Consider the following 25,322-nt stretch of genomic DNA (forward strand, 5'->3'; position numbering starts at 1 on the left):
TAACAATGTGGCACTGGTATAACTGAAGAGGCCATACTTAAGCTATGGAGAATGATATTACCCAGACAGCTAACAATTGGCCTCTTCGGGGTGGTGTGTGGGTGGCAGGGTGCCTGGTCTGGTGTTACACTATCTGCTGTGTCATGTTTAAACTACGTAATGTGCTAGGTCATGTTCAGGTGTAACCTTGCATGCAGGGCTTCATCTTATACATAAAACATGATGAGTTCTTTTTAGCAGCACAATGCGGTGTCTTTGGGACGAACCCTGGAGCTACACTAATAGGATCTGATAACCATTTCATGGTTCCATCAAATGATCTCATTGGAAGGTGCGACACCGGTGCTATTGTCATGACTCCATTACAAAGAGATACATGTTTACAACCCTCCATACAAACACAGCCATGCCGTTATCTGAAACTATGCACTATGCTACTGTGTGTATATGTGTGCTGTATAGCCATAGATTGGATTTTCACTGAGCTGTGTGTACATGAATTGACTTGAAAGGAGACAATCTGTGTGTGTGTGTGTGTGTGTGTGTACATACCTGAAGGCCAAGCTGCTCTGTGGCAGTGCAGAGTCTCTGTAGTACATTCAGGGCTGGGTTACTGACGTCCACGCTGTCAGTGTTGAAGTAGCGCTCCACAAACTTAACGGCCTGCTCCTTGATCCAGGCCTTAATCTTATCCCTACAGAACAGAGACCGGTGTATTTAGTGTATATACAATATACAAATACACTATAGCCTAAAGGTGTGCTGAAAAGTGTTACTAAATGAAATATTCCTTTCACAAATTGTGTCATACTAATTCATGTAAATTGAAAGTGTAAAGTGTGAGTAGCAAGCACTAAATGCATCATGTAAAAACAACTGAAAATGACCCGATTTAATAGCACATTTCGAGACAAGAACTTAATTTGAAAGTCTACCACTCACTCATTCTTGACTTGCTGTTTTAAATAATTCCACTAGAAGAACAATTTGATGCAATATTAATTCCTATTCCAAAAGAACGTCACACTCAGGTCACATGTCTACACATGAAAAACCCCTAGGAAAATCTGAGATGGTCGCCCACCTGTTGTTGGAGACGGAGTCCTTGGCAGGGGGCCGGGCCAGGCCGCTGACCCCTGCTGTGCGAGAGGGCTCAGAACTGGAGTTATTGGTCTGGACCCCCAGTTTACCCCACGTCTTAGGGTTGAGGTTGGCCAGGAACGAGGACTTGGGTGACTGAGTGGTGGTAGGACTCTTGGCTATGGAGAAGAGAGGCACGTGGAGGGAGAGGGGTCAGCAAGGAAGGTCAGAAAGAAAAGAGAAAACGACAAGCTACCTTCAGACATCTACTGACAAGCGATAATCCTACAGAACACTTACTAACCTGAACTGACAAACAGTGTTATAGTCAGTAAACCTGTTTTAACTCCTACTACATGTGTAAACAGTGGTTGTGAATTGACTTAAACTCAGTGTACAGGTAGCAGTGGTGTCCCTACCCTGATTGTCAACCTTGTCATCGTCTCTAGGAGGAGAGTACTTGGGCCTCCTGGGGCCGCGCTTCGGGAGTCGCTTCCTCTTCAGCACGTCACTCAACCGCCTGCCATAGAGAGGGAATAACAGAGAATTAGAGGACGCCAACATCTGGTCTGTAGCCATACTCAACATGAAGGCCAGCATGCAGGAGTCAAATTAGGCACGGATGCAGAGCATTATGCAGCCACACGCAGCACACAGAGAACCTCTGCAATGCAACATACCTGCAATAAGTGTCAACAAAACCTCCAAGTCTACATGTGAATTCAAGTAGGTGTGCTTGTCAACATTCATCACCAATGGGGTGTGTGTCCACATTTGATCTCTAAACCAGAGTGTGTGTGTGTGTGTGTGTGTGTGTGTGTGTGTGTGTGTGTTTCCATACCCCTGTGGGCTGAGGTCCAGAGAGTCGTCCATGCTGTGCTGGAAGCTGGGAGAGCCCAGGTCGGCGGGAGGCTGAGCGTTGCTGCTGGCGCTGCTGGTTGTCGTGGTGATGGTGGTGGTGGTGGTGCACAGGCTGGGAGGGGTGCTGGAGCAAGCCCTGGGGGTGTTGCTGAGAAACGTCTCGGAATCGGCCAGCGTCTTCACCTGGTGCATCACTCCTGCAAGAGAGAGGGAGAAGGAGGGAGAGAGACAGACAGAGAGAGAGAGATGATTTGATAAATGGAAAACAAACACAGAAAGGACTCATCTTGTGCTTGGACAGCCTTGCTGTGCCAACTGCAATTCTTCTAAGTCACTCTGGCCTAGTGAGAGTGGTGAGGCTGTACTAGACTTGGACAGCACTTTACCAGACCTCCTTTGATTCACTGATTCATTTGAAACTACAACCCCAGAACAGAATCCAATACATTTCTAATCCAAATGCATCTGTTTTATTAGATCTGGAATCTGTTTTCTCTGCGCACATTTCAACTGCCTTGGATTAAGAAATGATCTGTGTCTAAAGTAAGATTTGTGTGTGTGTATGTGTGATATAAGTGTGAGAGAGAGAGTGAGGGAGAACATCAACAAGAGGTTATGTAAGAGACATTTTACCCTCTCTTCTGAAGAAGACACCGAAGACATCTGGTAGTTTCTGCATGAGGATCTCTGCCATCTGCAGAGAGCCCACTACAATCTTCAGGTCTTGACTCGACAGCATGGAGGCGATATGACTGTACACGTACACACACACACACACACACACACACATCATATTATTCCCACATCCATGAGTCAATAACTACTACAGAAAAATCCTTTTATTAGCTTATTTTGTTCTTATTTTTTCATCCAATCTCTACTTTCAATAGAAAAGGGCCACTACATTACAAACATGAAAAGTCTTTCCATTTCCCTCAAAAGACCCCAGGTTTCAACCGCAACTAAATTCTCAATGTGTTACAATTACCTGCACTTAAAATTAAAAGGGTGCTGCCAAGCACAAAGCTTCCCCCATATCTGCCTATTCCAGTGATGCTACTGCACTGCTTTGTATTTCTACTGTTGTGCATTATGCCTCCCTAGTAACACAATTCCCACCCATTTCTGCTTTTGGTTATTGTCTATTAAACAGAAAGCTTGATCCTGCAATATTTGATATAATTCTAGTCTTGGTTTCATTTAGAGCCAGGGGAAAAACCTGTGACAACTATTGTCATCTCCATAAAGGGCAAAAGGTGTCAGGTTCATGTTTTGCAGCCCTTTCCCTAAACCCAAAGACTAGATCCATCCAAACACTCAATCCTTCCCTCCCCATCTTCTTCATCCCTATTCTTCTGACTGTTGTCTGGGGTCTCATCGCCGTGACGCCTCATCGCCATGGCGCTGCTCACCTGGATACTGCATGGTTGCGCAGCACGTCCCTCAGCAGGTCGGCGTCGGCGAAGTAGATGATGCGGAGAATGGCTCTAAGGCACTTGTGTCTGACGGCGGGGCCGGCCGACGAGCTGTACACCTCGTAGAGCACGCCGAACAGCGTCTTGATGAAGCACTTGGCCAGCTCAGGGTCATCCTTCATCAGCTGGGCACGCGCGTCCTCACGACGCACCTCCTGGTGACTGCCTGCAGGGGGCGAGCGGCGAGAAAGATCTGAGTCTGGGTTTGCATCTGTATCCATTTACATTTTTTAATCTAGCAGACATCTAGCAGCCTGACTGGGGGTTTTAACAATTTAATGACCCGTATCTTCATCCAGTGCATGTAACATACGAAGGTGCCTAAAGTGACTATCAGTAACTCAGTGCCGTGTAAATGTAACCTTCAGTATGTGTGCTCCTTATTGTTAGTTCATTATTCTGCCCATTGAGCCGCGGTGCAGGAACAGTATGCATGATCTATCTCGGTCTAGGAAGGTCAATTTTCGTGTTTAGGTTTCTTTGTGCTAAGCATTCCAGAGTGTGTCGACCAGCCTGCACACACTGGGAAACAAGCAGACCAGAAGACGAGCGTGTGTGTGTGTGTGTGTGCGAGAGTGCGTTTGGTATGTGCTCTTACCAGAGTTGGGGTTGGCTAGTGGGTTGGGCTTCCTCTGGATGCCTCGGGCAGTGCCCGTGTCCTCGTTAATCTGCTGCATAGAGTTGAAGTCGATGGTGTAAACACGACCCAGTGTGGTCAGACTTATTTCATCCTCACCATTCTGATGAGCCGTCTAAAGGAGAGCGCGAAAGAGGGGGGTGAGGAGAGAAAGAAAGAGAAGAGTGCACATGCAAGAGAGAGAGAGAGAGAGAGAGAGAGAGAGAGAGAGAGAGAGAGATAGATAAACAAGAGCAAAGAAGAGAATGACCAAAAAAAGAGAAAGGCAGGATGGAAAGAGAATGAGGGAAGGAGGGAGATAATTTGATGTTGGGGGAGAAAAAAAAAAAGAAAGCAGTTGGCTAAGGAGGAACCCAAATGACCAAACATTTGAAATAGATTGCCGATCTGGGTTTGAGCGTTGTGCCGTGGGTGAGCTGTACCTCTATGATGCGGCTGTCGATGCGGTTGTAGGGATGCCAGAGGCCCCGGTCGTCCCTCCACTGCCAAATGGCCCCCTCTGTGGTCTGGGCGCTGCCTTTCTTCAGCATGGCGTCCACCGCAAAGATGCCCTCTCTGGGCAGGCATGGCATCAGCTCACTGCCAACACAAGGACATGGAAATTATGAGCACACTTCAATCACATTAAGAGGAGTCTTCTTTGTGTTGACAGAAAATGTGTGATATTCATCTTTGGATTTTAGTTGGCCAGGCTTAAGTCAAACTGACTGCAGTAGGCCATAAGGTATTATTGCTGGACCTATTGTCCGTCATGTGTTTCAATCAGATAGGCCTCACATTTTCAAATGCAGATAAATCTTTTTTCTCCTCACATGAATAAAACAGTCCTTGAAAACAACCTCTGGGGACTACTTCACAAACGCTGGCAGATAGCTTTTAGACTGGCAATCCCTAAAGCAAGGAAAGACTACCAATCCCCAGTAATAAATATTGAGCTAGGGGAAGATCTTCCCACCATTAAAATCAATGCTACTCATCTTTCAAGTTAAGATGCCTATTCGGTGAAGGAATGGCTCTGTTTACCATCACAAAGCTCTCCAAGACTCAAGTCTCCTTTCTGACCAGCTGAACTTTATACACACACACTCAGTGAAGTGCTGATTCAGTATCACTTTGACTGTGCTGTGAGAAAGAAAACAGGAAGTGAATGCGGCCGGGGCAGGAAGTACCATATGAGTGAGGTGAGCTCGTAGAGCTCCTGAGGGCTTCTGGGCACCAGGTCGATCTGCTGCTCCAGACAGCTCCCATTGGACGCTCCGCACAGCAGGAAGCGCAGGGTCTCTGCTATATCTGCACACAGGACACCCACACGCACTGTTACTGATGTACATCTGCACACAGCACTGACATACACAATCCTGTTACTGATGGACTTGCACAGGGGGCAGAGAGACTCGGTTTGCTCCACGAGAGGCACAGTGCCACATGGACAGCAGAGTCTTGTCCCAATAACTGTGTGCGCGCGTGAGAGAGAGAGAGAAAGAAAGAAAGAAAGACAGACAGACTCACTCTGCTTCATGAGCTGAACGGCAAGACTGGGGCAGTTGGAGCACATGAGGGAGAACATGCGCACCACCATGATGAACATGCCCGAGCTCAGCACGGGTGGTGTCAGCACCAGCAGCTGCTGCACATTGGTCAGGAGGTCGCGGGAAGCCACCTGCTGCAGCAGGTTCTGGGGCAGGGTCACAGAGGTCAAGGGTCAGATTGAATACAGGGCACAAAATTAAGTTTGTGAGTTTTCAAATGAGTGCAAACAACATAGGCAATTTAATATGCCTCAAGTTTTAGTCATGTCCGAACACTATATACAATTTCACAATTGAATACAATGCAGAATAACATTAATGTGCAATTAGTTCAGTCAACTTTCAATGAGATAACAGATATAGATCCAGCTATGTCATGAATGTCCTACATCAAGCCAACTTCACCACAGCCTTCAATCCATCTAATCATGTACCCGACACCAAACAAATGGAACATGAAGCCATTATTTACCCGGCAACACAGAAATCTACGTGCCACTGGCGTTTGGCAGGTGCTAATTCTGCACCCTGGTAGCATGTGATGGAAATTCATGTTTTATTGCTTTATGTTGTTCACACAGAATCCCATCATTGTCTAATAAAGTTGAACTACACAAACACACATCGCTGCCCTTACCTCTTCATGCTGAAAGTTATCCACCAGCCGGGCAAAACAAAGACAAGTGCTTTCAACGGATTTCTTATCCTGCGGAAGAGACAAGGGGAAAGATATGGTCACCTCGGTGATATGGTTACCTCAGACAACTGCACTGTAACCAAGGTAGAAATCACTGTGTTGGTGTGGTTGTATTTAGGTGCAAATGTATGTGGCTTGTGTGGTTGTGTGCTTGTATGTATGTGCAAGTTCATGTGACTTGTGTGTGAGTGCTTGTATGTATGTGTGCGCGAGTGATTGTGTGTGTGTGTGTTTTCTCTGGTCCTGAGTGTGTGTGAGTGAACGTGTTGCACAGTGTGATTGGATATGTGTTGCCTAATGCGATTGAGAGTGTGTGTGTGTGTGTGTGTTACCTGATGTGTGAGTCTCTGTGTGAGCAGGGGCAGCGAGTCAGCCACAAAGTGGAACTCGTCTGGGGTAATGCTCTGGCAGCAGTTAGCGGCGATAGCCAGAGCGTTCCGCTGGGCGTTTATACTGAAGAACTCCAGGTACAGCAGACAGTCTGCCAAACCACCCTACACAGACAAGGAGGAGCAGGGTGAGGGAGAGGGAGGGAGAGAAAGACAGAGAGGTGAGGGGACAGGGGCACGGAGAGAGAGAGACAAAAACAGAATGAAAGGACGATAAAAACAATGAAAGAGAAACTTGCATAAGGCATTGCTATAAAGTTTTGATTTGATAATGAATTAACTCTAAAATCTGACACACATAAACAGAGGTTAAAGGGTAGTGGGACATTCACAAAGAGCAGCAGAGGCTCTTAAGTTGATTCAATCATTAGAGGATCTGTTTAGACGGCCACTTACAGCCTGTAGAATGGCTTTGCTGTGTCGCCTTGACAACATCTCCAGAGCGGTCAGAGCCTGCTCAGCCACATCAATGAACTGGATCACCTGAAGCTGCACACAAGAGACAAGCCAGAGGGTGAATGAGTGGCGCACACACACACACAAACTTCAACTAGTCTCTGAAGGTAGACAGATGTTGTCTGACTTATTACGTATGCATTAATAACTGACTGATCTGTTACAATGTGCTTGATTGAGGATTTATAAGTGAAAATGAGTCTGGGGTGTGTGTGTGTGTGTGTAACATACTTTCTCCAGGAAAACAGGGATGGCGTCCACCACCACGGCCGAGGAGCGTGGCAGAGCCTCCATCATATAGGTGAGGGCACGGGACGCGTGGTTCATCTGCACACACACACACACACACACACACACACACACACACACACACACACACACACAAATGTCAGTGAGTAATTCACACACTGAAATTACTCTTTACGGACTTCAGTGACACACTCACATAATAGGATCAGTAGCACTAATACACACAGACACACACTGCTGATACTCACAATATCGAAGTTATGCTCCATCTGTAACAACTGGATCTGTGGAGGAAAGAGACAGACATAAAAAAACGATAAGTAATGCTTCTGGAAAGCAATGTAGAGACCCAACGGGTTAACAGTAAATGTGCATCTTCACAGTTCAGCCATTACGGAGCCAAAAATCAAACCAGTGGTTTGCCCATGAGAAAGTCAGCATGACATGCTGATTCAATAACAACCAGCACTACTTAAAGAGCTCTAAGCTCAATCGATCAAAGTTTTCCATCAGGGAGTCCCAAATACATTTAATCTATACTTGAACATAACGGACAGATACAATACAATATTCTGACTCGGTCAAAAGCAAGACTCCTATTGTCTTAATGTGGCCCAATTGCATTACGTAATTACAGCACTTGTTGCATACAAGGCTGGTGGGTCCCTCTTGGTCCAATCCAGGTGACCCCTACAGCAGTCGCTTAGAGCTCTTTAAGTAGCGCTGAAGGCTAATAGCTTCCAACTGACAAACAGGGATAACTGCTGTGGGTGTTACAGGCTCCATTATGGAAAAGCTGGGGCATCTCCATGGGGAGAGAGTGGCTGTGTTAACGCGGGGCAAGACAACGAGGCACCTCCACAGCTCACTCTCCTTCAGCAGCCTTACCCTGACACATTTTAGCGACCCAAATTAACACGGAAGTAGATTGGCTGCCATTAGTGTGCCAACTGGGACTAGATCCAACCCCATTAGAGAGAGAGAGAGAGAGAGAGAGAGAGAGAGAGAGAGAGAGAGAGAGAGAGAGAGAGAGAGAGAGAGAGAGAGAGAGAGAGAGCGAGCGAGAATAGGGGGGGGGACACACACACACACACTAGCAGACAGTAGGGCACTGACCAGGGCGGGCACGACGGTCTTGACGGGGAAGCCTCCCAGCGTCTCCTCGTTGCCCATGACCAGGAGCTGACACATCTCTATGGCAGCCTGGAGCTGCTGGGACTCGTCACCTGTGGCCTGAAGGCCTTGCAACAGCTGCTGGGCCTTAGAGCCTGAGAGAGAGACAGAGAGAGAGGCAGAGGGAGAGAGAGGGAAAAAAGGTGTGGAGAGAAAAAAACGATAAGAAGGACAGTGAGGGTGAGGTGCAGGAGGAGAGGTGGAGCCATAGAAGGAGTGGCGGAGGGGGAGGCAAGAGAGAGGGATGGGGAGAGGGAAAAGGGCAAATAAAAGGAGATTGAAGGTCAGAAAAACAAGCACTCATGACATAAAAAAAAAACAGTCTACACTCATTCAGGCACACACAAACAAATCAATACACGCACAGTGAAGCACACACACACGACAAACTGAGGTCACAGTGAATAGGCTTGTTTTTGCAGTCAGTCACAGGGTACTCACTGGCCCCGCTGCCTATGGTCCTGTGGAAGAGCTGAGACATGCGCGGCCCCAGTGGTCCAAACAGGTGAGGGGGGAGACCTCTGGCCTCCAACAGGGCTGCAAGAGCAACAACACCCTCAGTTAAAAACTCATTACCACACACACACACACACACACACACACACACACACACACACTGCACCAAGACTATACCACACACACACACACACACACACACACACACACACGGGCAATATCATCATGAGTTACACACAGTACCCACACACACACACACTATAGGGCAAAACCACCATCATATGCATATAAACCACAGTTTAATGTCTTAGACCACAGAAACACAACTGCTCGTCAATGCAGCAAATACCAATATCAATGACAGACACTGGACCACAACACACTCAATGTATAACCACTGCCACAATACTGCATAAGAACATCACAAAAACACATGCACGGCAGCATAAGACCATAGTGTGACCACTAACACACACACTAACTGCACCATGAAATACTACACACCTACACACTACACTACAGTGAAGCAACATAACTGCTACACCACTGGTTAAGATTCAGCACCAATTTAATACTGCTGCTGATGCTCCAGGGCTAATGGTGTAGCTATTGCCCTTGTGCAGGAGGCGGACCAAAGTAATCATGTTTAAATGGTTTTTGCTGACGGTCAGGCAGCTGTGAAGCTCCATGAGATATACACAGCCGACCCATCAGCCAATTAAACTCAAGGTCATGGGTCGGGTTGAAAGATGACTAGGGCAATATGGGAGCTGGAGAAGATAACCCATTTGGATCCATTTCATAAGAGTACGGGTGGACAAGGTCATGGAACACTGAGTAGGAGGTCTCTCAGAATTTAGAGGCAAGTAAAATGTCATGTCTCATCTTCCCACTAGTTCTGTTTAGGTGCGTTTAATTCAGTAGGTTTTAGTTTAGTTGGTCATGTGGTGATCCCTCCCTACTCTCTCACTCACACAGACACACAAAAACATAAGACAAATTAGGCGACACTACTGGTTTAAGAAGGAAACCACACACACCACAACCCCAAAACTACATGCATCACAAGCACATACCATCCTCACATGCACCTACCACTACACCACCAGCCCCTGTTTACTTCACAGTGCAGTCCAGCCCCTAATGCTCTATAAATATAGTCTAATAAAAGTATGTGGGCTGAAACCTTTAATTACTATGGGGCAGAGTGACCTAATGCGGAGCAGTTCAGCAAATTCAGGATAGCATTCAGTGCGGCTACTCTAAAGTGGTTTACCTTGCAGACGGCCCATTTCGGAGTCATCCGACTCACTCTCACCGGACGTGGTCATGCCTACAGCTCCAGCTACTGAGCTCGAGGCTGGGGAGGGGGAGAGAGATAGTAAGAAGCAAAGACAAAGAGGGAGAGACAGACAGAGAGAGAGAGGGAGAGACAGACAGAGAGAGATTCAGATAAATCAAAGGAACAAAAATTCTAAAGACGGGAACCAACATACTTTACATTTCCCCTTATGGAGGAAGTTATATTCAGCTGATCTGTGAAGGCGAATAGGTGGAGGCCTTTTATTGTGAGGTGTATGGGGGAGGGGGAGACTCTTGTTTGCTCGTGGCGGATCAGGGGGGTAAGCTCTTTGGCCGTGAAGAGACAAAGAGCTTTAGGAGGTGCGGTAGGTACCTGAAGCCCCCTGTGGTGCCTCGTCAGTGCGCGCGTTGGAGGAGTTGGCTCCGTCTTGGTTGTTGTCGGAGTCTGCCATTTTCTCCTGTCGGCGAGCTTCAGCTGCCCCGCGCTTGCCCAGGCCTGAGCCTCGCCGACTAAGGGTGGGGGGAGAGAGAGAGAGAGAGAGAGAGAGAGAGAGAGAGAGAGAGAGAGAGAGAGAGAGAGAGAGAGAGAGAGAGAGAGAGAGAGAGAGAGAGAGAGAGAGAGAGAGATCAGTCACTGCTTGCCCATGGTTCATATATAGGCTACACTGATTAGAAACACAAGGAAGCTGCTTATGGTACGTGCATGTCTAGATAATTAGTGATCGGAAAACCGGCACAAACGACTTGGAGTTTCTTTTCATTAGAGATGCTGAGTGTACATCGTGTGGTAGATTACGCTACTCAACCCCTCAAAATAAGTCATGCAATGACATGAAATTCGGTTTGGATTCTTTTTGTATCCCCTATGCTGAACACCGGTGTCACCCATTTGCCCAAACATTTGAGCACTTGGGCAGCCGTGTGGTTGTGTGCACGTCCATGAGCCCACGGCACTGGACCCAAACCTGGCTAAACACTTTGACGGGTGACAGATCAGATGCTATAGCTAGGTTTAAAAGCAGGATGGGGTTCACGTCGAGGCCATCCGTCAAAATGGCATGTTAACACTAAGAAAGTGTTAAACAGCACCAACAAATAAATGAACATTAGGTCATGAATATTTCTGAATCACAATATATATTTATCACCAGGGTATGAATTATATCGAATTTAATTTAATGTATCGATTCATCGAAACAAAAAGATAAACTGATTATCAAAATAGTTGTTAGTTGCAGCCCCAAGTCAGTGTGAGAGATATGTTAAATGTGCCAGTCTCTGTTAATGTTAAAAGCAGCAATATGGAGTTCTGTTCCAAAACTAGGAAAGTAACTACCTAAAGGGTAGGGCTGTGCAATTAATCGAATTTTGATCGCGATTTAAATTTTTGGGTCAAACGATCTCCAAACTCATATAATCGAGTTGAAACGATTTATTTGCGCAATTCAGTCCTTCCCCAAAAGCATTCAACGTGGCGAGAGGGAGTTAAATCTTAACTGGCATGTGGCATCAGGAAGTATATGCCACTGGCAGGAGGCGGGACATGCCAGTGAGCAACCAGTGAGCAGCATTGACCGTTGACAGCCAATTGCACATACGTTCATGCAAATACGACAGCACAGGCTCTAGCCAATCAGATCACGTTTATGGTCACGGCTCAAGAGCGCGATGCAGAAGAAAAAAAAAGATGGCGGACCAAACTCCGTAGATAGTTGTATTTGTACCTAAAAGTTGTTTGTTTGACTTTTTTTTGCTTATATTTTTATAAAGTTACCTAGAAATAGACACTGTACAATGTAAAAAACCCATTATTGTAACTCAAAAATATGTCAGAGGATTTGCGAGGTGTCTGAGCTACCTATCATTCACTTTGAATGGGGACCCGTCAACCTTGACGGATCAACGCATTCCAACGCATACAGTGTGTACACAACAAATACAATTTTTAAGGGGACATTTTTAAGTTCTCAGTAAATAAATGCATCATGTTTTTCAAACTCAAAATTAATCGTTTGAATAATCGTGATTTCAATATTGACCAAAATAATCGCGATGATTTTTTTCCATAATCGAGCAGCCCTACTAAAAGGAATGCAAAAACCTTGAAAACACCACCATCAGCCCAGTTGACACTGATAGATGCTTGCCAACACATTAACTGGTGTCTTTTGGGAGTATAGCTGGCAATGTCATGCTGTGTCTTCCATTTTTGCAGTGTGTTCCAGCCCGGAACACAGAACTACATAGGGCATATCCTGGATGGCTAATGGGAAAGACACATGTGTTTATCTGTCCTTCACATGACCATATGCCATCAACATGAATTTGAGGATGGTACCAAAACTAGTTGCTATTAAAACCATACCTCAAAAAGTGTCAAATGATTGCACAATGTTACTTTAACAGGAAGTGAGACAGCTCAGACAATTCACAGATACAAAAAAAAATCCTTCCTGTGTGATGCTTTCCACATGCTGGCCTGACAGTGGTAAAAGCCAGGTTGTGTGTGGAAACCTCATAGCTTGACAGCGTGATTATAATTTTTTGGCTTTACTCATGGAAGTGCGTGCACACACACAAAGGGGAACATGTAGATCTTATTTGGAACATATTTGACTCTGTTGGTAGATTGGGAATTGCGTGATCTATTAAGCTGTAACAGGAGGACATTTTACTAGTGATTGCTTGCTCAGGCTCGTGATTGCCATGTGCACTTGTTTCACAGGCACAGGGGTTAGGGTGCCCATCAGGCCACATGTTCAATGTCAAGACAAAGAAACAGCGCTTGACAAGCACACCGAGTAGAACTAGCAGTGTTGAGGGAAGCTGCCATTTAAAGAGGAAGGGCCCAATCGGCTTGAGGGATAGGTACACAGGAAGAGGGGTGTCAGAAATGTGACAGACTGACAACGTGAGCGTGTGTGTGCAAATATGTGCACGTCTGTGTTTGTGTGTGTCTGTGTGGGATAAAGAGTGGATGACTCAGCTTATCCCATAGAGAGAGAAAGAAAGAGAGGGAGAGAGATGACAACATGTTTAACAGCTTTTTTTTCTACTCCCTCATATTGAAGCATGTGTCTTTCACCCCACTGGCTAACCTGAGGCAGTGTTGCAGCACAATTTTTAACATCATATTCAAAACTTTAAGGGTTAAGGGTGGTTGTCATGGCAATGATAAACAGCATTCATGCTATATGACTCCGTAAGCAGTCATGCTTTTATTTTATTGAATATTAAAAACTGAATTTAAGACTACATGTCAGTAAAAATAATACTTTCTATGACCTTAAACAAATCTAATTAAAGACTTTTTAACGATCCACAGGACCTCTGTGAGAAGGAAATGTTCTCCTGTAACCGCATCTGTTAAAAATAATACATTTACTCTGTACTGTGATATGATTAACCAATCACAGTGGGCTTTGTTAACAGGCGGCAACTTGAGGCCAGTGACTGACCAATCAGAGAGGATGCGTGTGCATGTACCTGGTGCTGGCGCAGGAGCCCGTGGTCTTCTGGCGTGTGCTCCGCCGAAAGCTGGGGAGCTCTGCTGGGGGAGACTCGCTGCGCTTCTTATTGGACTTCCTCAAACCTAGAGAGACACACACACACACACACACACACACACACAAGATTAGCATGTTAGAAAATAGCACACGAGTAAGAAAACACATGAACGCAGACATCCTTCACACACACACACAACACACAATGAGATGACACTGTGGGACATGACTGACAGGCTGCAGTGAGCGTGTGCCCTTGGAGAGGTCATCACACAGACTCATACACCCTCACCACAGTCACTTCAGCAACTAAAACAAGGCATTAGGGCGGGCCGAACGATCAGTAAATATTTGTAAACCCTCACAAATGAAACCCAAATGTGTCTGAATCATGTAAGAATCCCACCACTTTAACCTGATATGCACTCACACACACACACACAGTACACATTTGCACGCTACACCAGAATGATCCATTCAAAAGTCGCAAGAACGCAAAACTAATTATTAAGCTGACAGGAAATGCAATATTTCTAGTCATCTTAGACTAGTCACTCTCCCTCTCTCACGTCTCTGAGGGTTTTAGCATAAGGCTCAGGGTATAAATAGCCCTCTTTCTCTGGCTGTTAGCCTGTGGCAACCCCCTACCTAATGTCAGACCTGCTGCCACCCTGAGGTAGAACCTCCCACCCCTCTCACAGCAATCTACCCCCACAGCAGACATGTAACGCAACACACACAGAGACAGAGAAGCAGTCCCTACTGCCACTACACACTCTTAACATAAAGCGAAAGGCTACACACAGACAGACAGACAGACAGACAGACACATAGACAGGAAGTGTACAGATTGCAAGACTCGAGAGAGACATACTGCGAAAGCAAGAGCGAGTGACAAGAGGGACAAACACACAGGAACTATGCCCAGGGCACGAGCCCGAACAGGAAGAGGCAGAAGCAAACACGCTCGAGTGGGAGAGACGGGGGCTTTCTGGGGCTGTGGTAACGAGCACTTCAGTGCACTCGAAGCATCATGAAGATCAAGGACAACCGCTTATTCAGAACTGCTTCTGGATGACTCACCCTCCTGAGTCCACTCTCAGGAATACTAAACTCAAGGAATTTTAGGCACTCGTGGCCTTTTGTTATGATGGCACTATATCAATTAGTCTGTCGGGTTTAAAGTTTGTCAAAATAAGGTTTCACAATTGAGGCCTCCTGGTGAGTAGTTCCAAGACCAGAGGAAAGTGACAGTTTCCTTAGAAAGTTTCTAAGGAAATGAAAGTACTCACTAAAGGGGGGAAACTCCCACGTGCCCTGGATAATTACTCATCCCCACCCACAACAGTCGGCCCTAAAGTCGAGTCGAGTTCCTAAATGTCTGAAGGTCAGCTTGTCTTGCACTTTCAAAATCATTAGACACCACAATCTACACCTGCTTCAGAGCATTTACAAACACAAGGCCATACTCCATGGTCTTCTGCAACCCTTTCACTTATGCCACAGACATGTTCCACCTGCTGTAACTTGGACAAACATAAACACACAGGGACGTCTACTCACCATGACTGTAGAGCTCTGAAGACAAGTGGCCAACAAAGCACAGCAGGAGGCCACAATCTACAATATGGCTACACCAGGTGAGCAATCCCCAAAGACAGCAGAGATAGAGAGACTAAAGGGAGGAAGACAGACAGACAGCTAGCTAGCTGACCACAGCGTGAGCGGCAGGTGTCCAGTGTTGGTGTATGCGGCCCTGAGGGCTAAAATGTGTTGAATCATGGCGCTGGGCAGGGTCCTCAAATATATCCTCTCCCCAAAATCTGATGCCCCTGGTGCGGGCTGGCCAATCTGCCCGTTTCTCTGCACCTCTATTTCGGGCGTAGCACTGGTCTGGAGCAGAGCCCGGTGGCACTGTGCCTGCCGTACCTGCCTCTCAGTCTGGCATACACACACAGGCCGGATCCCACAGCCTGCCTGCCTGCCTGCCTGCCCCAACTCTGACCCCCATAGCGGCAGGCATTCAACCCACGACCACCCTCACACCAGTGAGCTGGCATGCAACACAGACCCCGTGTATGGCACAGAGGTACAGGTCAAGGCTGTCTGCCTATAGAGAATACAACACAAAAGCACTGGGCTCTTAACATATGGGCAAGGAGGCCCATATGCCAACACAGGGCATTCAAACAAACCAGCACAGGACATTCCACCTGTGTAAACAAAATGTCCTCAACTTGGACAACAAGAATCCCTCTGCATTCACCTCATCTGCACTGGTGGTGTTCAACACAGAACCTAAACAAAACAAACAAAGCTGGTTTAACCTACATACATGATCCCCCCCAATACCACACATCAGAGTAAGCCTCATATGATACCCACCAGCACTCAACCCTGCAGACCTGCGTGAGATCATATGACCACTCGGATAGATAAGTCATCCAGAAGCGAAGCTACGAAAACCATTCCCCTCTGACCTTTACCCCAACAGGGTAACGTCTACATTTCCCACAATTCCTCCAATTCCCTGTAGTCCCACAGGCTGCTACTACAACTCTGTCACAGCGTTCTGAGCAGCAGCAGGAACAGAGAGAGTTCAGGTTGCCAGACCTACCTCCATGCCCCTCCATGGGTGCTGCCGCACTGGGCTCTACAGCACGCACTACAAGCTGGGTATTTTTGGAACAGGAGGCTGGCACTGAGCTGGGGAAGTAATCCTACCCCCCTTCCCCAAACACACACACACACACACAACTACTGTCACCCCACACACACACACTGCCACCACACACAACCCGCAACTGGCTGGTGAATTTCTGAAGTGGCGGGTACATTTTATCAACCTACTAGCCAGTAAAGCTGCAGCGGTATAGAAAAAGGAAGTACCTATTCAATTTGGGAGCGAATCCGGGGCAGATCCACAAATTTTGTTTCATTTTCAGTAATATTGCAGGAGATGGCATTTGGCCTTGGTGGAGGTCTGCACTCTTTCAGTGTCCTCCTAGTTCATTAGTTTGACAGTACTTGTCTATTAATATGTTGATATTGTTGAGATGAAAGAGTTTGAAGAGTTAAAAATAAACACGATTCAAAAGACCATTTCTGCATGGCATGTGTGCACATCATGGCAACATTAACAGACAAGCCAGTCATGAGGATTTGTTGCAATCACTACCGAAACAGCCACTTATATTTACATGTTACGAGCCATTCACTTTTATTTGAATGCAATATTTCCATATTTCCTTTGGGTTCTAATCGATTAATGGTCAGTTGACCAGAAGGTTACAATGACGTGATGCGCTTGCTAAATGTTATGTGTTTGTTCAGTGCAGATGGTCTGTGCGTGCTAGAATAGTTTTTTTCATTTTCATGATGAGGGATGAAAATACATAAATATCCGTATACGAGTATGAGGAGGGATTCCGAAGCGAAAGAGAGTGTGTGTATGTGTTAGACTCTTAACGCTCTGACTTGTTAAAGCTTGATGTTAAAAAGTTATTGTTTTGCTTTTGTGCATTTAAAGACTACGTGTGTGTGGTGTGAGGAAAAGAGAATTAAAAATGGATACCAATGAGTTTAAATATTAAATTCGTACTTTTAAGGGAAAATATGTTTGAGAAAAAGTGTGAATACAAAATGGCGGCTGGTAAAAAAAAATATGATTCTACCAGCCACTTTCTGTCAGGGATGGAAATTACATTTTTCTTCCACCAACCAAAACCACACACACAAGTACCCCAAAGTGTCTCACACACACTAGAAATACTAGCACACCAAGATGCGCGCGCACACGCACACACACACACACACACACACACTCTGTGTTTAGAGCGAGACACGAGCACCAGTTAAAGACAGGAATCACGTGTCTGATAGAGTATTCATTGTGATTTATAATGTTGTCACATCACACACACTCAAAACATTATATACTAGATCTAAAACAAAGTGTGCTTGTGTGTGTTTAAGGCCATTTAAATTTGTCAGTGTAACACAGCTGGGATTATTTATATATATATATATATATATATATATATATATATATATATATATATATATAGCTAATGTTAATATATATATATATAGTGTGTGTGTGTGTGTGTGTGTGTGTGTGTGTGTGTGTGTGTGTGTGCGTGCGTGTGGGGGGGGGAGGTGGCCATGATGCCTACCACACCAGGGGGGGTGTAAACTGTAAATATGAGTGTTTACATACAGCCTATGTGCCTGGGTGGACCTAATAATAAATCCATGGGGCACGTGCTGTTGCCTTGAGGAGTGACAGTGAACACTATGCGAGTCCTCGTTTATGTACACGTGTGCGAGTTGATTTCGACGCGTGTTAAAACAATGTGTGTGTGTGTGTGTGTGTGTGTAAACTGCGGTTATACTATTACTACTGTGCAAGTTTCTGGGTCTAGTGACATTTAGGCTAGCGTACATGTGTAACCAGAGTAGTCACTGGCACACACACCAATACACAACCAGAGCAGCATTCTGACTCGGCCCACCAGCACCGCTCTGTATCACTCATTTGGACTCGCTGGTCTCTGGCACCATCTGTGACAGACACACAATCTGCTCGTCTGTATTTAGAACCCCACCCCCACCGGCCTCAAACAGCCCCCCACCAACCACCATCCTACTGCAGTCTGATGCCTTCACCAGACCACTTGATCAGACTTACTGTATGCACTTCAGAACAAATCAGCTCCTCTAAAGTTCCAATATTCTACAATGAGTTGCAAGCAGAGACATGTCATTGGGCACCCATACAAGTGCCTCTTTGGCCCTTCTCAGAGCAATGTCCACTAACTGACTGCCAGTGCGGGTGTCATGCGTGCTGAAGTGCACACAGCTGTCAAAGCAGGGTGCAAAGCAACGTGAGCAAGAGCTCACCATGCCAAACTATGACATTGTGCTTCTGTACAAAACAAAGCCATTCAGTGAGAGCCATCAAGTGAGCATTTAGTATCTCTCTCAACTAATTCTTACACAAGCAGCATAACATGGCAATAACTGGCTAAATATCCCCATGTCAGTAGGTCTTAGCAGTACTTGGTAAAGGCGTAAGAAAAAAGATTCAGTAACAAATTGACACAATATCTCAATCTCAAATACCCTAGTTTGTAGACACATACTTCCCCCAATTCCAAGCCAGATTCCAGCCAACTATCCTAGGTTAGCAAGCTACCTACCCACAAAGCCCCAAACAGCTCTTAACATGTCAGGTCAGCGTTCCTACTGGCAGTGCGAATACAAACAGAAATAAAAAGCCGTTGGAAGTACGTCGTTCTCGGCTTCTCCCCAGTGGGTAATCCCTGGAACCGCTTGGTCCGAAAGCACCTATAGTAACTAAACTAAATAGGCTTATCCAGGAAAGCAATTTGATTATTTGAATCAGCAGAAAGTGATCACTCCACTGATAACAATGAGTAAGGATAATGTATGTTATGAAACCAAATTATGAAGACTTGACCTTGGCGTCTTATGCAAATCTGGGTCTGCACACATTTACAGCAGATGGTAGACACAAAATGTCTACCCGTAACAACTGTGCGTTCTCACACCTCTAGGTTTGTTTCCTGAAGACTGAGCCCACATTTGATTAACCCCCAACCCTCTACCTTAAGAGTATAATTAGAGGACACAAATAAACACAACATCACATTTGTACAGTCCAACACACACACACACACACACACACACACACACACACACACACAGAGGACACCACAAGCCCCCACTCACTTGCTAGTTTGGCCTGTAGTCCCGAGGGCCCAGGTTTGGAGGCGGTCTCAGTCTTGGAGGAGGATCCTGGCAGAGACAGCTTGGGCTTTGGCAGGTTGACTTTGGGACTGAAGCGAGAGGCCCACTCAAACTTTGAGCTGCCTGCTGCTGCCGCCGCTGCTGCTGCTGCCGCGGCTGCCGCTTTGGCCTGCTCCTTGTCCCGGCCGCTGCGGCGCGGGGAGGGGCTGGACGCCGAGCGTGAACGGCGTGCCTTACTGCTACCCGCTGCGCCGCTACTGCCTGCGGGCTCTCTGCCCTGCTTGTGCCGGGCGCCCGGCTGGGGTGGAGCGCAGCTGCCTGCGCCTGCTGCTGCTGCCGCCGTGGGCGCGGAGGACGAAGAAGAAGAGGAGGAGGAGGAAGATGAAGAGGAGGCAGAGGACAGGGAGGAGTCTGTGTTGTTGGCGGTGGCGGAGTTGGTGGCGTTGGTGTTGGTGGCGGCACTACACCCAGCTCTGGCCGAGGCGGCCGACTTGGACGCCAGCTTGCTGGGTTTGGCGGCGGCGGTGGAGAGCACTGCGGGGGCAGTGGAGGTGCGGCTGGGGGTTGGCCCGGCGCTGGATGAGGAGGAGGAGGAGGTGGTAGAGGAAGAGGAGGAGGACGAGGAGGAAGAGCAGGAGGCGCTCAGGCTGGCTGCAGGGAGCGAGTCCGCCTTCTTGCGCTTGTGGCTGGGTGGGGCAGCCGACGTGGACGGCAAGGCCCCAGGGGAGGAGGAGGAGGCGGCGGCGGCGCTCTTCCTGGTGGCAGAGGCACTACTGCTGCTGCCGCTCCCGTGAGTGCGCTGGTTAGCGCTGGCGTTGCCTTTAGTGTTTGTCTGCGCCTGGCTCTCGGCTGGCGCACGGCGCTTTTTGGACTTGGATCCTGGGCAGAGCGGAGGCTTCCTGGCCTGTGAGGAGGCCGCTGTGCAGGCGGCCAAGGAAGATGAGGAGGAGGAGGAAGAGCCCTCAGGTGCTGGGGGCAGGACTTTGGGCTTCTTGGCGGCTGAGGAGGAGGAGGCGCCGAAGCTGCTGGGCTCGGGGGCGGAGCTGCGCTTCTGGCCCCTGCTGCCCTCGCGTCTAGGCGGCTCCGAGGGGCCCGCCGCCTCTGGGTCCGGTTCTACTAGCAATGAACTCACCGACAGAGGGTTTCTGTGCAGAGGACAGAGTGGCGGGGAGAGAAAGGAATGAAGAGGGAGGGAGAGAGAGAGAGAGAGAAGAGTGGGGATGGGAGCGAGTGACGGACAGTTAGAAAGAGTGACGGAGAGTTCGAAAAAGTCGCAGACAATAGAATAAAAGAACACCGTGGAGATGAAAGATGATGGGGGGGAAAAAATAAATAAAAAAATAAATGAAAAAATAAAAAAATACAACAGGGAGAGGAAGAGGTGGAAAAAAATTGTTGAGAAATTATGAGTAAGGGAAGAGAATGGTACGTAGAGAGACAGAGTAAAGTGGCAAGAGAGCCAGGAGCAAGTAAGAGATGAAGTGATATGTTGGGCAGAGAGATTAGATTAATGGAGGATGGGTAAAAGAGAGGACAAAGAGATGAGGGGAGGGAGGAGGGGGGAGGGGGGGTTGGAGAGAGATGGCACTTGTTAGAGCAGTTCTTAACACAGTCCTGTACACAGGCCAAAATCACAAAGCCTCATTCACATTCAGGCCTGGGGTGAAAAGCCACAGCCACAAAAGACTGATCAGTACAACCACCAATCAGCTGAGACTACTGCAAAAGCACAGCCTAAACCCTCACTAGCATACCCTTGCACCCCACGTGAAAGAGGGAAGGGGAATTCAAGAACATGAAAAAGATCGAGAATGAAAGAATAAGAAAAAGAGAGTGAGAAACAAACAATGGAGGGGGAAGGGAGGAATACAAAAACACAGAAAGGTAGAACTGTGTCAGAAAAATTAGGATAGACAGACAGTGCTGCAATGAGGATTAGACCCAGATAGAGATATACATCACAAGAGGCAGACAGCTGGCTTACAGACACTGAGCAATGAAAACAGACAGACAGACACCAACAGACAGACAGGAGCAAGCGGCAGAGCGGTAGAGCGAGACAGGGCTGAGGCAGAGGGTAGAAAGGCAAGAAAGAAAGAAAGAAAGAAAGAAAAAGAAAGAAAGAAAGAGAGGACAGAGAGAGAAAGACAGAGAAAGCCAGAAAAAGGATGGAGGGGTACCTTCTGGAGCTGTGGCCTCTGGAGGAGCCAGAGGCTGAGCTGGGTGGGGCTTTGGGAGCCTTAGAGAGGTTAGGTCTTCTACTTTCAGGAGGGGAATGTGCGTTATGTTTTACCTGCCCTGCCTGCAGCCTGTAAGACCACAGAGGACATGACTCGTGTGGGACAGGGTGGCAGAGCACATCCACAAACACACACCACTGCCAGTCAACTTAAGCACTCCACCCATTCACATATGCACACCATCATATACAACTACTGCAATGTGTTCACAATCAGACACAATCTTAACCTGCTTACATGTGGTGTGAGTTAAGATGGCAGAGTAACCTCCTGTGCATGTGTGGATAAATCTTTGATGTATGAGCCTTTCAAACCTCAGAAATGAATCTGTGTTTCAAATGTGCCTGACTGGCCTGAGGGGTTGGCTTCCTGTTTGACTACATTGGGAATTAAGTGGTTTGAAAGATTGATGGTGGGAGGAGAGTCTTAAAATGGCAAATTCTTCAACTACGAAGAGAGTCACCTTAAGGTATTGTCACCTACCCCTCACCCATATACCAACACATTGGTGCAGTATGACACACTGACTAAGACGTGTATTGCATTGGACAGGTTGCAAGTTCATTACATCATACACAGACATAGGCACACACACACTCTCACTCCAGTAGAGGTTTCACAAATACTTACACTTCATATAAATTCATTTTTACCCTTCAGTTACCTTTTTTACTCCTATATCCAGTATAAATTTTATATAAATGTATGTGTTCTGTGAGTGTACGTGTTGCCTTTAAATGCAACCTATGGCCTTCATATTGCTGGAACTTTGCTTTACCAGCTGAGCTGTAGAACACACACAAGCGCGCACACACTAGTGCTACACGATTCATTTGATCACAATCACGATGTCAGCCTGTGTAATTACATTACTGCAAAAGGCTGCGATTTAATTAAATAAATAAAAAATTGCGTGTGTGAATGTGACAACCTATTCAGTGTGTGTGTAGTCTGCTCATCGTCTACGCCCATAATAAAGAGATGACCACTCAGTCTGTAGTGTGTGGTCCGGTGCGTAGACCAGAGGGCTGTACTTACGAAGGGAATTTAAACTACTCACGTTTAATTTGGGGAAATCAAAGAAAGTTTAAGAAAGTCAGGGATGACAAACTCTGATTGCCTAAGTTGCTGTAAACTACTATGCCAGCGTTTAAGATATCAGTTGACTCGGTGTGACTTAACTGGAGTTTGGACGTGTTCACCAATGCAGGCCGAGTTTATGACCAATGGTTCGCACACCGTTTTCTTTCCACCGGAGGAATGCACTATAATAATTTGTGGTTATAAAGACCAAAATGGCCAAAAAAGGCCAGGGAGGCGAGGCTGACTGGCAATGCCAGTAAATTCGTAATCTGATTCAGTTTTCTTGTCGTAGGCTAGGATATGTAGTTTATTTTGTCTTTTGTCCATATTTAATATGATTGAGATGTAAGGACACATACAATAGGCTAGCTAAATATGGGAAAACAAGTAGGACAATATAATTATAGCCTACACATTGGCTACAGTTTTAAAATTGACCCGAGTATAGATGAGGTGTGTTAACTACACTTATAATAGTCTATTCATGTGTTCACTGAGCTTGTGAAGGCTGGAGGAGGGCCACCTCCTGTTACTTTTTCCCAGGCAAAGGAGTTAGCCATCGCCAACAACCCAGGAAGGCCCATAATGGAGCGGGTCTACGGGGGGTGGGGTGAGTGAGTTCTGACCCAGGTGGCAGCTCAATATCCACCCTTTATGGACAGGGTAATATCATCCCTATTGTTTTGACTGTCCAGTTAAAAATTAAATATGTTGTTCACATGCCTGTCTAATGTGCAGTTGAAAGGGATACTACTGAGCTGCTCAAGCAAGTACTCATGATCCCATTTGTTTATTTTAATAATCACAATATGACTTTCAACAAATCATGCAGCACTACAACACTCCCACACACACACACACACACACACACACACACACACACGTGACTCACCTTCCTGTGGCAGTGTAGTCTTGTGGCTGGGCCGCAGCAGTGTTCCTTTGAGAACGTCGCAGTGACCCCCCTGGATTGGAATTAGGCCGGTTGGACATTGGCACCTCTCTCCTGAAGGGACATACCCTTTCTAGACACTACCATTCACTGCAGAGACAGAAGAAGGAGGGAGAGAGACAGAAACAGACAGACAGAAAGGGAGAAAGAGAGAGAATGATTGATGACAAATTAATGACATAATTACACATGTGTGTGTATATACACACGTGTGTGTATGTATGTGTAGGAGTGTGAGAGAGAGAGTGAGTGTGTCATTCAGCACTGCATGTGGTTGTTTATTCACATCTCCCAGATTTCCATCTGTTTCTCTGCTACCGACACACAGCCTACACACATATCAACCCTGTTGCCAATCCTACACCAAGCCCTGCTGCCCTAGACACACACTGAGCATGACCTACATCAGCTACCTGGGGGAGCCTTCCGATGATCCCCCAAAAAATTGAAATGCAGACAGGATATACTTAATTTTATCTATTTCATTGAGATCGTTGGCACAAAACTCAGACGTACTGCGAGCAATATGCAAAAGCAAGGTTAATACCTGTTACTTGTGACCTAATCTGTTTTTTTTCCGCACACACAAATGTTCCTCCACAATGTTTTGTCTGGTGGGCAGAGCCTATTCTTGGCCACACGTGTAAACTCAGACACATAGTCCATGTTTACAGATGAATTTGTCGCAGTGAGTCAGAGAAAAGGAGCATAGGGGGAGAGCAGGGTGGTGGTGGTGGTGATGTAAACAAACAGACCACCAGGTCACTGAGGTCATTATGCAGCAGCTTAGCCACCCTTCCGCCCAAACACTACAATGCTCCACCCCCCACCCCCTCCCCCTATCAGAAGCGAGACAAAGCAGACGGTGGCCAGAGACTCGTCACCAGACAGAAGCTGATCAATGGCTGCTGCTGCTTCTGATTCACAAGGGACTAGCAGGCATATGGAAGGTAAGCAGGCCGCACTGTCAAACTGATCAATACAACCACCACCAAGGGGAGGGGGAATGCAGACATTGTTGTGATCAAAGGAGAGAGACAGATAGAAAAGAGGGGCGAGAAAGAGGAAGGCAAAGAGAGAAAGGGGGAGGAGGCAAAGAGAGAGAGAGAGAAAAATGGAGTGGGATTATGACGTGACACGGCGAGGTGCAACGAAAGAGGAAAAGGGTGCCATCCTTTACGCAGATGCTAGTTTGAATTAAAGGGTTCTTTGAGTTTTGGCCCCTTTTAAGCCATTTTAGGCACTGTCAATATCACATCACCGCAGAGGGCATGGGCTGAGCTGTGGAGAGACGACAGCTACGGTTACAGAGAGGTAAGGACAGAGGGAGAGAAAACAGAGAAAGATGGATGCAGAGAGAGAAAGATGGATGCAGAGAGAGAAAATAGGATGCACAGAGAGAGAGCGAGAGAGAAAAACAAGAAGCCTCTGGGTGTCCTTGCGTCCTCCTCAGTGTGCTTGTGACAGT

The 25,322-nt window shown here is 46.8% G+C and overlaps 1 protein-coding gene across 9 annotated transcripts in view; it reads right to left on the reverse strand.

Annotated features, from left to right (window-relative positions):
* The window catches only part of trip12 (thyroid hormone receptor interactor 12), a 52,147-nt gene that overhangs the window by 11,630 nt on the left and 15,195 nt on the right, over positions 1-25,322 (reverse strand). For 7 of the 9 annotated variants that reach the window (XM_042708729.1, XM_042708728.1, XM_031573793.2 and 4 more), the window contains 23 exons: positions 23,798-23,944; positions 21,763-21,891; positions 19,565-20,727; positions 13,791-13,896; positions 10,678-10,814; positions 10,279-10,362; positions 8,988-9,083; positions 8,490-8,641; positions 7,622-7,657; positions 7,356-7,451; positions 7,065-7,157; positions 6,612-6,773; positions 6,220-6,288; positions 5,563-5,728; positions 5,223-5,343; positions 4,476-4,632; positions 4,015-4,168; positions 3,354-3,582; positions 2,575-2,693; positions 1,922-2,138; positions 1,500-1,600; positions 1,085-1,259; positions 553-694 (listed from right to left, as the gene is read on the reverse strand). In XM_042708729.1, coding sequence (XP_042564663.1) covers positions 553-694; positions 1,085-1,259; positions 1,500-1,600; positions 1,922-2,138; positions 2,575-2,693; positions 3,354-3,582; positions 4,015-4,168; positions 4,476-4,632; positions 5,223-5,343; positions 5,563-5,728; positions 6,220-6,288; positions 6,612-6,773; positions 7,065-7,157; positions 7,356-7,451; positions 7,622-7,657; positions 8,490-8,641; positions 8,988-9,083; positions 10,279-10,362; positions 10,678-10,814; positions 13,791-13,896; positions 19,565-20,727; positions 21,763-21,891; positions 23,798-23,895 — 4,002 coding nt within the window. In that variant the 5' untranslated portion in view covers positions 23,896-23,944. The remainder of the gene's footprint in view (positions 1-552; positions 695-1,084; positions 1,260-1,499; positions 1,601-1,921; positions 2,139-2,574; positions 2,694-3,353; positions 3,583-4,014; positions 4,169-4,475; positions 4,633-5,222; positions 5,344-5,562; positions 5,729-6,219; positions 6,289-6,611; positions 6,774-7,064; positions 7,158-7,355; positions 7,452-7,621; positions 7,658-8,489; positions 8,642-8,987; positions 9,084-10,278; positions 10,363-10,677; positions 10,815-13,790; positions 13,897-19,564; positions 20,728-21,762; positions 21,892-23,797; positions 23,945-25,322) is intronic. The other 2 variants (XM_031573796.2, XM_031573797.2) reach the window with 2 other exon arrangements.

This window comes from Clupea harengus, chromosome 9, assembly GCF_900700415.2.
Source record: "Clupea harengus chromosome 9, Ch_v2.0.2, whole genome shotgun sequence".
In the NCBI taxonomy this organism is placed as follows: Eukaryota; Metazoa; Chordata; class Actinopteri; order Clupeiformes; family Clupeidae; genus Clupea; species Clupea harengus.